Source organism: Plectropomus leopardus, chromosome 6 (assembly GCF_026936395.1).
Source record: "Plectropomus leopardus strain MGB_pleo_1.0 chromosome 6, ASM2693639v1, whole genome shotgun sequence".
NCBI classification, from domain to species: domain Eukaryota; kingdom Metazoa; phylum Chordata; class Actinopteri; order Perciformes; family Serranidae; genus Plectropomus; species Plectropomus leopardus.
In genome coordinates, this window is record NC_142181.1 from 23,775,625 (window position 1) to 23,791,365 (window position 15,741).

General features: G+C 38.1%; 1 protein-coding gene across 3 annotated transcripts in view; it reads left to right on the forward strand.

The window, feature by feature from the left end:
- Nucleotides 1-15,740, forward strand: part of esamb (endothelial cell adhesion molecule b) — a 52,146-nt gene extending 36,406 nt beyond the window's left edge. Inside the window, exons 2-8 of one of the 3 annotated variants that reach the window (XM_088079037.1) lie at nt 452-597; nt 2,227-2,428; nt 3,328-3,483; nt 3,953-4,024; nt 11,144-11,266; nt 11,367-11,496; nt 13,573-15,740. In XM_088079037.1, coding sequence (XP_087935163.1) covers nt 452-597; nt 2,227-2,428; nt 3,328-3,483; nt 3,953-4,024; nt 11,144-11,266; nt 11,367-11,496; nt 13,573-14,044 — 1,301 coding nt within the window. In that variant the 3' untranslated portion in view covers nt 14,045-15,740. Of the gene's footprint in view, nt 1-451; nt 598-2,226; nt 2,429-3,327; nt 3,484-3,952; nt 4,025-5,881; nt 5,927-11,143; nt 11,267-11,366; nt 11,497-13,572 lie in introns of all 3 variants that reach the window. The other 2 variants (XM_088079038.1, XM_042487235.2) reach the window with 2 other exon arrangements.
- The last annotated feature ends 1 nt before the right edge of the window (nt 15,741 follows it).

Consider the following 15,741-nt stretch of genomic DNA (forward strand, 5'->3'; position numbering starts at 1 on the left):
TTCTGTTGTTTAGAATTCTCTTATGAGGATTTGTATCTTTCCTCTTGGATTATTAGTCAAACCGATGTTTGAAGACATCAAATCTGGCTTTTGGAAATTGTAACAGTATTTTATTTCTATTTTCTGACATTTTATAATCTGAAAAAGAAAAATCATCAGATGAATTAATAATTTATTCCCTAGTTGCACCCCTACAGAAAAACACAGTCAGTCCAACATGGGAGCTGGGCATGCAAAGATAAAACAAAAAAATCTATATATAAAACAAACTATAACTATTATGTGACACAAACATGAATTTCTATGCATAAAACTGAATCTTGAATGAATGAAATGAATGAAAATACTAAATTTTTTCTCCATAATGGTACCAGCCTGCCCCATAGCATGACAACAAACGCTGCTACGCTACATTACATCAGTGATAAATGGTTTCATGTTGTCGTTTCAGGTGACACAAAGAATGTGGAGTTCCCCAGAGGAGAGATGGAGGTGGTCAAGGGCCAGATGGTGGTATTACACGCCTGGTACAGCCCCAACTCAGACATTTCCAAAAACTCTGTCATTTGGCACTTCAGAGGAAATGAATCCAAGCAGGTGAGAAGGTCAAAATGTCAATCTGCAATGATCTGCTGTATAGCTGACCCTGCTCTGACCTCTAGCGGAGTAAAGAAACAAGAGCCTCTTTGAAGGGATTACACTGATGTACAGTATTTGCTGATCCTCCTGCTACTACAGTAGGAATGTTTACATCTACTGTGCAAACCAAACTAGAGCTGAAAAAATGAATGGGCAACTATTTTGACGATCGATTGATAGTTTAAGTGGTTTTTCTAGCAGAAATAACAAAGATTACTCTGGTTCCAGCTCTTCTGATGTGAGAGTGTGTTGCTTTTCTCAGTTTACTGTCATTTTGATTTAAAATATCCCTGAGTTTAAACTGTCAAAAATGACATTAAAGGGTGTCGCATAAGGCTTCAGGAAACTCATTAGCATTTTACACCATTTTCTGACATTTTTTGGATGGATTAATTGAAAAAAAAAACAATTGACAGATAAATTAGTAAAGAAAATAATGGTTGGGTAAAGCCCAACCAAAGTATTAAATATAGTATTAAAGTATTAAATACTAGTATTAAGTATTAAAATATGTTTGTCATATAGAGCTGCAAGGGCTGATTATTTTTTGTCAAGTTGCCAGTTATTTTTACAAATTATTTAATGTTTAGCCCTTAAAAGGCAAATAAAATGCGAAGAATGCTCAATTAAATTTACCAGAGACCAAAGTAAAATCTTTAAATTGCTTCTTTTGTCCAAACAGCAAACAGCAATCCAAAAACCATTAATTCTCAGAAATGACAAAGAAAGCTCAGCAAATTCTCACATTTAAGAAGCTTGAACCTGCAAATATTTGACCTCAATGACTGAATCGATTAATCGATTATCAGAATAGTTGGTGATTTATTGTCTTTGGAAAGACTAATCAACAAATCATTGTAGCTTAATTGTCATACATATCAGTGAAGGACCAGATACTGCAGCTCTTTTTACTCTATCACAGCTTGTCAACGCTGAATATTATACAGGAGGAAAACAGACGTTTCTGTACCTCATGACATATAAATTATTTACTGTGAAACCCATCTAGTGATATGTCAAATGATCTGTACACATTAGGATTATTGTCATCACCACTGCTGATTCAAAGCGGAAGGGAAGATGGGTGTTATTAAGGAAAGGATGCCGGTAATGACATTGCATCACTACGTTTTTACTGCACCTCTTACAGCACACGTGGCATGAACCACTGGTGACACTGTATGTGTGTGTGCATGTGTGTAAGAGTGTGTAGGGGGTCTTTACATGATTAATATAATCTAAACAGTGACAGTGTCCAATGCCCGCAAGCTTATCTCAAACAGAAAATCTGCCTAAAATTCAACATCCACCATCTGTACATGTCGGGATTATCTTTATGAAGGACACTGATTTCTGTTATATGGTTAATCTGCGCATCTTACCACAGCTGCAGCAGATAAAATTCAAATTATTTAACTCAAATGACAGAAGAGAAGCGTCTCATCGTTTTTTAAAATGTGTTGCATTTCATTAAAAAGCATCAGAAATGTTGATTTAACTACAAGTGTCAATAACTAACATGTAGTGATGCTATGCTTCAGTGTCCAGTGTTTCCTTTGACATGTTTTTTTTTTTTTTCCGGTTCAGGTGATAAACTTTAGCTCAGGCGAGGTCGGGCACGGCCAGAACGAGTTCACCAAAAGAGTGGGTTTCAGCGCGGCCATGCCATCAGCCAACCTCTCCATCTACATCAACAACACCCAGGAGTCTGACTCCGGATTCTACTCCTGCTCCGTCATCATCCCTGGAAGTACTGGCCTTTTGGGAGAGATGCGCCTTAATGTCAAAGGTAATGGACCAAAGCGTCAGGGGAAATTTAAAGGTTAGATTAAATCAGAGCCACATAGCTTGTACATGTCCTTGGATTTGGAAATTCAGGCAAAGTAAATGCTGAACATGTTTTGTGGGATTTTAGATCAGCTAAAAATCATATGTAAGTAAGTGCTGCCCGAATACAACTCATCTGCTGTTTAGGGATTCACTTGGCTCTGAAATCATTATGTCATCCTCCAGCAGCAGATGAAACAGCAGGGGATCAAAACATTTACTTATTTTTATGCAATATGGCTACTGCCCGAGAAATCTCCACTTTGTTTGCAATACATTAACCCTTTGAAACCTGGATCGACAAGAGTTTTCTTTTGCTGCATCCAGATGCCTTTCACAAGTATTTCATTCTCTGAAGTGTGAGCAAATTGGTTTGTTTTCTTTGAGGAAAAAAATGGGTGAATAGGCAATCAGCAAAAAGTGTCTTGCAAACTGCAAGAAATTTTTGATCATTAAAAAATCACAAAGAAGGAGAGAGAATTATTAGAATTTTTTTAAAAAATAGGTGAATATATACAGTTTCATTATTTTACATGCAAAATTGTATTACAGATAGAATATATTTTTAAAAATATATATTTTATTTTATGATCATTATTTTATTTTTAAACTTTTTTCCAGATGATTTCATTTTTTTTTATTAGTTTTTAAATGTTATCAATTAATTTATTCTAATTATTTAGGTAATTTTCCTGTAACTTTTTCCTAATTTCTTGCTCATTTTTGGGACATTTATTTTTAAGTTGCTCAGCGTCAATTTTTTTAGGTTTCAAAAGGTTAAAGCCTCACATACATCTTCAATATAAGGTCCTGTATTCTTAACTTCTAACACCTGGGCCGTCTGTTCGTCTCTGTCTGCAGTTCCTCCTTCTCCCCCCGTATGCACCATGACAGGGAACCCAGTGGTGAAAGGAAATGTGACTCTGAGCTGTAAATCCAGTCAAGGAAAACCCATTCCTCAGTACAAATGGACCAAGGCTGCACCCATGTCCGAGGTCTTCTTCTCCCCAATGCAGAGTGAGTACTTTTTGAGTCCATAATGAAAATGCAGTGCTTATATTAAAAATGTCACTTCATCTAAATTACCGAAAATAAAACCACACATTTGCTTACAGTGCCTTGTAAATAGCTTGGGTTTTATTACCCCAGGTTTTGAAAACCTGCAGTCATCCAGATATGATGATTTGTGATGTTTGCAGCACTAAAATAATATAATGTAATATCTTTTTTACTGTTTTGTATCTTATAGGGAGTACCTACAGATAATCTCAGTTGCCTTATAACCGCAAGTCCACAGCAATTAAGCTTAACGAGCAGCAGGCAATGTTGTGCCAGGCACATCCACTTTTTTTCTCCTGGGTTTTGCCTGTCAGGCTACTTACAGGTTCCCTTATCTTATAGACCTTTTTCATAGCAGACATTTTGACTTGTTATCGTAGCAGTAAAAGCACAAGTGTTTCTAAAACATTAACAATGTTCTATACAGTTATCCCAGTGAGCCATGACAGAGTGACAGTGATCCAGTGCCAGGAGCCTGAAACCAAAGCAGCAAATTGGAGTTGAGCCATCATTATTTTTTCTTTTTTACACCAGTAGGCCCATTGGTGGAGGTTTTGGGGATTGTATGCAGCCTGAGAGGAAGAAAGCAAGCACTGTTTAAGGCTGATAAAAAGTACTATTACCTACTAAACATGCATTTCATTTAAAAAAATAATAATTTTTTGTGTATTTTGTTTGATTTCTTTACAGTGTGTCAGAATCAAGCATGTCAGAAAACTGATTTCAAGTTGGGTTTATGCAAATTTACACACCTTTTTTTTGTTGTTGCACTTTAACCAAGTTTTTGTTTTTTATTTTATTTTATAGACTTAAATTGTAAATGCCTGCAAAACTATATTTGACAGAACTGTAATTATTATGCAATTGTATTATATGATTTAATTCGTTGTTTTTAGATTGAAGGACGCTTGTACACAACTGTGGCAAATCTTTAGGCCCAGACACACCAACCCGACATCAGAGAACTTGTGGTGATAAAGTCCGACTGTTGCATCATCTCATGTCACCTGTGTCTCAGCCAAAAAAGTTGCATTTGAACACACCAAGACTACAGCCAACTGCTAAGTAGCACGTACGTTCTGCGCCTGTGTGAGAGGAAATAGCTCCACCCCCATTTCCCTTCTCATTCACTGAGCTGACCTGCCAATCAGAGTGATTTTGGGCTTTGTTGTCTCTGATGCCGATTCAGCATACTTAATCTGCCAAAAAAAGCAAACTAGTGCCAACTGTTCGCCACCAAAATTAGAGGATGCTCACTGACATTGGCTTGGTGTGTCAGGGCCCCTACACTTGACTTGCCCTGCACCTTCACCAAAACAAAGAAAGAGATGTGTGTATAACCCCTCCTTTTTCCTACACTTGATCACCATGTCACATTCAGGCATCCTTGTTAAAACAGCATCACATTTTTAGCCTTTACATTGGGTAATTTTGAAGAGAAAAAGAGGTGAGGGCAGTCAGCCAGCCTCATTTCCCACACAGATATTTGTCAAACAGGAACAAAAAATGTGAGGGAAATGATCTGTAAGCCTGTTTATAATCAGGTCTAAATGTCATGCACTTCCCTGATGCCTCTGACACCTCACATGTATTGGTTACGCACACGATCAGACGCAGCCTGCAGGGCTTTACTGATAGATGCTCCAGATGCACCTCGGAGGAAGATCCTCGATCGTGCCATAACATGCTGCATGAAATCCTCTTTGGAGATTGAGATAACTCGAACCACAACATACTCCTCTCACAGCCTTTGCAAGAGAGAGAGAGAGACAGAGAGAGAGAGAGAAAGCCATTTGTGCATCTCTACTGTTGCGATACTTTGTTTGTTTCCAGATGATGCTGCAGAGAAAACACCATCTGCTTCTGAACAACAGGACTTAGGCTGATTGATCGAGTATTGACTTAACTGCTCTGATCTTTGGCCCTCATCTCTTTATGGCAGAAAAGTCCTCAGACAGAATGAAAACTACTCCCTCTGATTGTGCATTGACTTGCGCCTGCATCACGTATGAAGCTGCACCCTCTTGCACACTCCATCTTTTTATCGCTGCTGCTCTATGCTCTCTCTATGATACTTTATCTCTGCTATCACTGCTTATCTCTTTCAGCAATCTCTCTCTCTGTTTTCTCTCGCCGCTGATCCTCTCTCAGCACTCCTCATTTCATGTTGACCTTGGTGCCTAATCTAACAAGCCCCATGTCATTACTTGATCAGTCCCTCTAAGAAGCAAGAGTTGGATTTGGGACTTCACTCCAACCCCTCCCCATCAGTTTTAACATTTCTTCCTGACCTCTCATTCATGCTCGCTCTGTCTCTCTGCCATCTTTCCTTCTCCGAACTAAAAACCCAAAACAGAATGGAGAGCCTGCCCCCAGCCCATGCTTGTCCTTGGGTTCATGGGTAAGGGTTTTCACTCATACATTTTCTACCCCCCCCACCCCCAACTCCCATCCCAGGATCTCACCTGCAAACGTGCCACTCCTCAAATCACAGCTGTAGGAAAAGCTTTAAAGGAAAACAAATCAACCCAATTTGTAATAGTGCCTTTAGGACTATGTTTTAAGAAATGATAATCATGAAAAAAGAAAAACACAGATGTCACATTCTGTTCACACATCCATTGAATAAAAAAGCAAAAAATATGACGTTAAAGACTTAAAGAATAGAAGGTGGTAGATAATCATCACTGTAATCATGTGAACAGTTGTTTTACATTATTAATATATATGTATATATATATAATATACTATATATATATATATCTTGAATATCAGATATAAACGGTCTAGGTATACAGTATTTTAATTTTTGTGAAAAAGGGGGGTTGAATTTGTTCCTCTAAGCTTTGTAGAATATGTGTTTAGCTGCCATCCTGTTCAGTGTTGGTGGGCAGGTTTTGTAACTTTATGGATGTATAAAAAGAACTGTATACAGCATTTTAGGTGGGGCTCCACTCATTCTTATAAAAATTGCTCAGCGGTGCATAAAGCCAAAAAAAATCAACTTCCGGGTGTTAAATTACCCTGATCTTCCGCATCCGTGGGCCCATAGAGTAAGCGCACCAGCATTTCCTTCAACCCCACTTACCAACCAAACCTGCAGGAACAGTGCTGAGCTTTGAAGCTATTTTTCAAACTGTAGAATTGTAATTTCCAGGTACATCTTGTCATGCCATCGAGTCAAAAAAAAATTTCCTGTTGAATTTCATGGTAAAATGGACATCTGTAAATCAGTGGATACATTTCTTTGAGCGTTTTACTATCTTGATTTGGTCTACTAATATTTGGAAAGTCTGAAAGAGCTGCAGGATTAAAGTGTTTTATCCTCATTCAAGTTAGCAGAGTGCTTAACCAGAGGTTGGCTGGCAGAAATCTCCATTTCCCTTGCTCTATGGGCCCCATGATGCAGAAGATTGGGATAATTTTACCTTTAACTTGGGAAGTCAAACTTTTTTGGCTTCATGCACCACTGACCGGGCCCCACATCCAATGCTGTATCAAGTTCTCTTTATGCATTCAAATGCTGGGGCTCACTGATATAATTGACAGTAGGAAAATAACCATGGTTTCTGCTATTAGTTAATTTGAGCTTTTTTTAGTCATTATAAATTTATATAGAGGCTACTGAAAAATAAATTCTCCACTAATTTACATACACCTTTTTTAAATTTTTTTGACGATGTAAGTCTATGGGAAAAAGTCTTTTGGGGTGAAATCGTATCACGTAACAGACTCAGAAGTTGTACTTCCATCCCCATGCAAGTTGGTGCAGCGCTCAACTGGAGGTAGCCACCTTGGCCAGCGTCAGTCTCCAGTGCACTTGCTCCAGGAGCCCAATGATGCTGAAGTAATGCCAATCAACTGGATAATTTTATATGCAGTAGTTGAACGTTTTTAACTTAATAAGCACTGAGCAACTTTGACAAGAAGAAACAGAGTCCTGCCTCTGACACTGTGTCCAGTTCTTTTTGTACATCCAAGGCTTCTAGTCGGCTCCTAACTGTAGCTTCATTTGTTATACAGATATTACAAAATATTAATTTGCCCCAGCTTCTCAAATTTGACTATTTGCTGCTTTTCTCTGATATAGTATTGAAAACTGAATATCTTTGTGTTTTGGATCATTTGTCTGACAAAACAAGTCATTTGGAGGAACATTTTTTTATGTAATCATAATAGTTAACACTCCTGAGTAACAGTACAAAACAAGTAATGTAAAAGTCAACAATTTTTTTTAGTAACAAAACAGTAACATGAAAATGGAGGAATTGAATGAAGACATAAATACATAGAATAGTGAACGAATAGACAGATGTGTCCTGTACAGTCCTGACTTAGCGATATTGTGTCGACTAGAACTAAACAGTACTTTAGTCCCTTAGCCCTGTAAGAGAAAATAATGTAATTGCATTCTGTTTTTATGTGTGGTCTTTTACATTAATTATGAAAACTAATCCACTGCAGCTTGGACGATGTCATGTGAGGAGGCGAGCTATACCATGAGCTTCATATAGAAACCGATTTACATTAATCACACGTCATGTGTCGGGGCTTTGACAAATGCTGCTCAGTGACCTTGCAGTGGTGGCAGTGTGATATGAGTAATGCCCATGTCTTGATATGAGGCAGCACCTCCAGTAACGTCAGCTCCACCGCTGGGATCTGATCAGATCTGATCGCTGTGCAGGCTTGAACTCGCTCCAAGCTCGGAATCAGCTGATGTTCTGCTTATCTGTCACAATTGGGTTTGGTTCTTCACAGCTGGTTTTCAAGCCAGGGGATTAGATAATCAGAGAGGGATAAGTGCATATCACACTCATCTGCCGCTGTTTGATTTGGCACAAAGTTTAGCTTTGATTTCTGTGTCATGATTTTAATACTCTGGTCCAAAGGTTAATAATAAAGCTGTGATATGTTAGTGAATACCAGCTATTCGTACTTTCACACTTAATAACTGTAGTGTGTATGAATGTTTTTAAATTGTGTGATCACAAAACCAACATGGACACAAATTCCTTATCAGCAGCAAATTATAACAGATAATTTCTGACTTCATTTCATCATGTTACACTTGTTTTTAGTTAACTAATTTTTTAGCAATATTTTTTTGGGGGTTTTCAATTATAAAAGATAATACATGTAAATAAAATAGTCTTGGCAGCAAATATGGTATACCATAAAATAAAAGGCAAGTCAAAAACAAAAACAACAACAAAAAACATAACTAAAACAGAGGTGACAAACAGATGTTACAGTGTAATTACAATGTACAGAGAGCTTGAAAATACATTCACTGCAACAGTGTATATTCTTATTTCCAATTACCCCAACCCCACTCTCATCTTTTGTTTTATTGATAATAACTATATTTATAAAGCACCTTTTAAAACTGAGTTTACAAAGTGCTTTGAAAAAAAGGCAAGAATGATTTCTTGCAGAGACAGTGTAGAGTTCAACAATAATGCCAAACTAAGGCCAGACAAAATTTCAAGTAACAATAAAATCTGAGGCAAAAACATATCTGAATTACAAAACAAAAATAACAATCACGAACCATACCAAAAAGAGTAAGCACAGTTCAAAGAATAAAGCAGTAAACGTGGAAATAATAGTAATGATAATAGAATTAAACATGATCGAGACAGAATTAAAAGAATAAATAAAAAGATAGATTAAAAGCAAACTAAAACATATGAATTAAAAATGCCATTTTTTCTTTCAAACAGTCGAGCTTTCCTTTTGTAATATATGTCAGTTTTTCCATCGTTAGCTAAAATTTAAAGTTATTGACAGATTTACTGTACTTCTACTGTGGGTGGTGGTTTGTGTGCACCTGCCCACATTAACCTCCCTCCTGGTGGTGCAGCAGCAGATGGTGCAGATAAAACACAAAGCTCAATCCACCGCACATTCAAACTTTGTGAGGAAGGCAGCTGTTTGGACACAGTGATTGTTAAGGATTTTCTGGCCTCTTGCATTAAAGTGTTGCTTGCTTGCATAATATGAACTTTGACTTTTCATCTGGGATAATTTGGATGAGTCCTTGTGTTGCTTTACTTTTCTCTCTGTGGGGATTGAATTGTGCAACGGGCATGCATGAACACTTACGGACACCCGCCCATCCGGACAACCCCCTTCAGCTCATGATCCCACAAAGCACACCCTCTTTCATTTCCTTCCGTTCCCCCACGAAAGTAAAAAACACATCAGATGAGGACTTGCTGGGATGTGACATCTGAAATTGGATTTTAGAGGATTTGTTGTGATAAGTCCCTCATAAAGCTTGTTTATTTTTCCACAGCCTATGTTTGCAACAACACAGCATTTTAACGCCAAATGTGTTAAGAACAACAGATTGTGTTGAATGGAAATACTCAGTTGTGAAAAAACTGAGACGGCTGCACACACACGTAATGCTGTGTCATGACCTTGGTGTGAGAAAAAAATAAACAAAAATTGCTGACAAACATAATGTAGCAAGACTGCAGGATGCTCTGCAGAGCTGTCTGCTGCGAGACTGCACCAATGCCAAACTTTATACTGTAGGTACTGGATAAAATCCAACAGTGGATTAAATTCTGGATTATGGGTGGGAATCAGTAACTAATGATTCAACACTATCATGATATGTTGCACACAGTGACCATTATACAGATCACTGTGGTAGGGCAACACTTTATATAATAAGGGCAACACACCCATGTAATATTTCTCTCCTTCATACCTTGCAATTGACAGTATAAGTGTGCAGTGCTAACACCCCCAAACGGTGAGGGTAATACACACCTTCAGCTTTTCAGACTAAAAAATACATTATAGAAACCCACAAAATGTTAAGAAAATGAATATTCCCACACCTGTGTTCCTTGTTAAGTAGAGAAATACAACTGTACACCTTTTGAATTCAACTTTCTCTGGGTCACGGAGGACTGACAAGGCTTAGTTCCCTCGTTAACTTATCATAAAACGCGCTTCATTCAAACTCGACAGAAACAATATAAAAACACCAGCATGCAGCAATATGTAAATGGGGGTTGCAAATTTTAAGCACTTTCTTTGATCAGTTAATATGTAAAATTAACAATCAATCATTATTTGAAAAAAACATAAAAAACTATGCTTATTTCAAACAATACCCAAATGCATTTTATCCTCAGTCTAAGCTCACAGCAACATATTGCATATGTTTTCATGGCATTTCATAGACTATCGATTAATGGATTAGATTTCACTTGTTCGATCAGCCATTAATTGATATCATCCCTAATGTAAATCCAAGTTTAAAACAGCAGAAAATAGCTGAACTCTCAGAATGAAAATTTAAATACAGTAGAAACTTGTGATTTCTGTCTTTTTATGTATTATGTATTTATTTATGTATGTTGAATGGTACAGATGTTTCCTTTACAAACAAGATCTTTGAGATATTTTAATTAGTACATAATCCTCAAAGTTCTTGCAGTAAAGTTGTGTTTGTTACCTTGGTAATATAGTTCCCTAGTGTGTAATATTAATTTAATGTCGACCTTTTTAGTTTTCCAGTTGAAGCAAACCCACTCGCACAGCTCGCATAAATATATGATTGTGACGTGTGTGTAACTGTGTGAATGTTTTGCAGATGAGAGACACGGCACCCTCAGGCTCAGCAACCTCACTAAAAGCATGTCAGGGAAGTACATCTGCCGAGCCAGCAACACCGCCGGCTCCGACAGCTGCTCCATTAACCTGGAGGTTATCACCTGTACGCACACTTTATTTTTACTCCACTACACACCAGTGTTTTCAACACACAGCTGTGACTCCTCTTAACTCTCCACACTGATCTGTGATCTGTTTCCCAGCTTCCAACGCAGGCATGATTGCAGCAGCTACACTGGGCTCTGTAGTGGGACTGGTGGCCATGGTGCTCTTCCTCATATTCATACTGAGACGGAGAGGGGACACTGAGGAGGAGATGGCCAACGAGATCAAGTAAGTTTCACCATGCACGATACAGAGGCCACTTTATTAGGTGCACCTGTAGGATCCAATGCAATCCAATACGACAGCTCTGTCTTAAATTCTACCTTTAAAAAGATTATTATGTTCAATTTTTGATGACAATCTCAAAAATGTGTAAACTGGATGAAATGTTTTATGCTGAGGTCATAGTTGAAGGTGGTGCTGCTACATTATTTTAAGAGGTGCCTCTAATGTTTTTATCTCCCTTTTTATATATATCTGAATATAAAGAGGTCCATTGAAACACCATCATTAACATCCTCAATGCTAAAACATATCATTTAACCCTTTGAAACCTGAGTAAATGGCTTCATTTCTTTCAAAAACATGGGAAGAAAGCAATGAGCAACAAAAGAAAAAATGGCCCAAACATTAGCAAGAAGTCAGTCAAAAGTACAAGAAAATGTACCTGAAAATGTGCTTAAGACATTATAGTTTTGTAACGTAATTTTATATACTTAATTATGATCATTTTAAATATAGTTTTTCTCCTGTTTGCCTTTTTTTCCCCAGAAGACTTTTTTTTCTAGCATTTTCAAAAATAAATCTCTAAATGTACTCGTTTCCTGTAGTTTGTTAGTGTTTTCCTTACTAGTTTCACTTGTCTTTTATCAGTCTGGTTTGTCGTTCCTTGTTAGTCTTCCCTACACACCTGTTCTGTTTCAGTCTAGTTTTTTTTCCCTGTGTCCACCTACCTCAGCTGTGTGTTGTTGTCCTGATTAGTTCCCTGTGCATATATACCTGTGTGTTTGCCTTTGTCCCTTGTCAGTTCGTCTGTTATCCTTCCTCAGATTCTCCATGTTGTTCATTAGATCCTCCCGAGTTCTTTGTTGTTCTCTTTGATTGTTTCACTTTAGGTTTTGATTCCTATTTTATTTTTATTTTGTGTTTTGGTCACTGGCTTGTTTTTTGGACTTTTTAATCAGCATTGAAGCTCACTTTTTGTTTGCACACCTATCTGTTTTTTTGTTCTGCATTAGGGTCCTCATCCTGAACTCTCACCTGACAGAACATTTCATTGGCTTTTCCTGTGTTTTTGAGAGATTCGCTCAGGGTTCAATGGTTTAAATACTTGTAAAAGGCATCTGAAAGCAGCACAGGAGGAGTGATGTTAATCCAGGTTTCAAAGGGTTAATCAGAGAGACAAAGAGAACAAACCCCGAAAGAACTGGAAAGCTCCACAGTGGAGACAGGAGTATTTGTCCAGTACTCTGAAAGCCTCCAATGAGTACTTTTACTTTACATTATTAATTTTGCTGACAAAATAATGATATGTAATGACTTTATTAGGTACACAAAAATTCTATAGCGTTAAGGACTTTTAGAGGTATTTTTGCATTGACTTTTACTTTTATCACTCACTTGACTTTTACTTTTATATCACTTTTATTTTCCTGTTTAACCCTTGCAATTTCTTTCAAAAACGCAGGAAAAGGCAATGAGCAATTTGGTAAGACATGTAACACAAATTGCAAGAAATTAGTTGATTTATTCTAAAATAGCTGAGGGAAAACTACATCTATAAATATCATAATTACATATTAAGTCTAATTACATATTAAGTCTAAATTCTTGCTTTAAGTCTAAATTCTTGCTTGTGTTGTACGTCGCTTTGGATAAAAGCGTCTGCTAAATGAAATTGTAGAATTGTAGAATTGTTGAATATTTAAAATCATATTATAGAATTATATTTTTAAGCACTTTTTCCAGGTCATTTCCTTTTCTTTATTTTTCCTTGCTCATTGCCTTTTTCCCATGTTTCTAAAAGAAATGTTTGCTCAGGTTTTAAAGGGTTAAAGCAGTATTAGAAATGGTAATATTTCACAAGCCATTGTGTATTTATAATGAATAAAGGCAGCACAAGTCATTTGAAAATCTAGAGTGTACAAGGTTTTTTGTTGTCAGAACAAAGCATGATTGCAAAACACTGAAGCTTAATGTGTGTTGCCCTATTTTCTTTTTGCCATTTTTGATTAAAGCCATTTCATTATAATGACTTTTGCTTTCTCTGCTTCCCTCTCTTACTCGTTTCTCTCTCTATTACAGAGAGGACGCTCAGGCACCGAAACGAGTGTCATGGGCAAAGAGCAACACCGGCTCAGACATTGTATCCAAGAATGGCACGCTGTCCTCCATAGCCACCAGTCCTCGACCCCGAGACCCCCACCAGCCCAACTTCCACTACCCATACTCCCCCACATCTACATCAGACGCCGGCTCGGTGATCAACGCCTACCAGCTGCGACCTGGAGAAGCCAATACGCTACAGGGACTCCCCGGCTACAACATCGGAGGCACACCATCACGCAAACACAAGCGGCCTCCCAGTACAAACGGGGCCCCTCCGCAGATTCTAAGAAGCCCCGTGATCGCCATCCCCAGTAGGACTGAGGGGGCTCAGCCTCAGGTGCCACCTCCGCTCACTGTGTCCCCACAAATCAGCTCCTCCACTCTGACACGCATGGGAGCTGTTGCTGTCATGGTGCCTGCACAGAGCCAAGCCGGCTCTCTGGTGTAGGCCTGCGAGAGGACAAGGTTACGGATGGAGAGAAAGTTTGCCTTGGAATGGAAAGCACTTTCTCCATGAAGACCTGAAAGGTTGAAAGAGAAGAAAATGTCTTGCAGGTCCCTTCTTTTTTTCATTTCAGTTTCTTTTTGTAAGAAATCTATTTTTATTTACACTCTTATAAAGAGATCCTCAAAGTGACATCCAGTAGCGATTTTTAGGCATGAAACGCCAGTGGTTGAAAGAGTGGTGTTAACTTATTGTGTCTGAATCCTGTGAACCATAATGAACTGTTTGGTTTGCTCAGAGGTTTTGCATTTCTTGCAAATTACAGTGTTCTGGCTACATTTGTATAATAACTAAATATATAGACATTTTTATGATTCCCTTTCTATGGCTGTGTAAGGATCACTTTTCAGTGACTTCTCTCAGGCTAACTGCACTAGTTCAAAATCACAATTCAGGTATTTCAACTTGTGTCTGGCTTTCTTTGACCCACATTTACTTGTGTTCATGTGATGGTTGTTTTAATCAGCCTACTGTAACATTGTCAGTATGGTTTAATGACACCGAGAGAACATTTATGAGTTTGTTGCCTGTTATGGTAGTTGGAATGTAACCAAAATAGGGAGTAAAACATGTTGGAGTTTATGGTTTCTTGCCATTTTGTTCAAAGGTGCTTGGTATAATTTGATGTTGAGGAGGTAATATTAGACCAGACCTCCTGCTTATGGTCTTGTTTGTTTTCTTGTAAGTATACTAAACTCTGGAAAAAAATGTCGCAAGGCTACACTTTCTGGGTAAGATTCAACATACTTTCAGGAGCAATGTGTAAGAATTAGGAGGATTTAATAGCATCTGGTGGATAGCATTGCAAATTGTGACCAGCTGAGACTTCTTCTAGTTAGGGTTCTGTCATTATTCAGGAGGTTTTTATTGGGAGTTTAATTATCAAGAGGTTTCCTCTCTCCAAAACAAATGGACCAGGTAATTTAGACCAGTTAAAAAACACTGAGTAAAGCAGTTCACATTAAAAAATCTGTGTTTTTCCAACACTGTATGGCAGAGCGGCTGCCAACTATGGTGGCTGACATGAAAATGTGAATGGCGCTATCTAGAACCCGTGTTTGGTTTGTCCGTTCAGGGCTACTGTAGACGTGTGGCAGTGCAACATGGCTATATCTGTAGATGCTGACCCAATCCCTATGTAGATATAATCAGCTCATTCTAAGGTAACACAAACACTGTGATTCAGAGGATTTTACACTGAAGAAAACATGCTAATTATATTATACTGCATTTCTACCAGTATATCCTCCTAAATCTTACACGCTGGACCTTTAAGTCTTGCAATTTAAATACCCTATACCACCTTTTTGCTAGCAAAACATTACTGCAGAGCATAGAGAAAAAATGGAGCATCAGCTACACACACAAACATGCACACACTGCTCTCCTCTGTGCTGTCAGGTGGTGGCAGGACTCCTGCGGAGACGGAGAATCTCTCAGGAGAGAAAATTATGGTGTGACAACTGTAATGCACACACACACACACACACACACACACGACACACAGCTTGCTCTAAAGAAGAGCCAAGTCTTGATCATGACAGCTCTGAAACTGAAGTCTATAGACACAGCAGGGTGGTGCCATGTGAGTGTGTGTAGCACTCACTGCAGTTTTGATTGATAATTCTTTTAATAAAGTG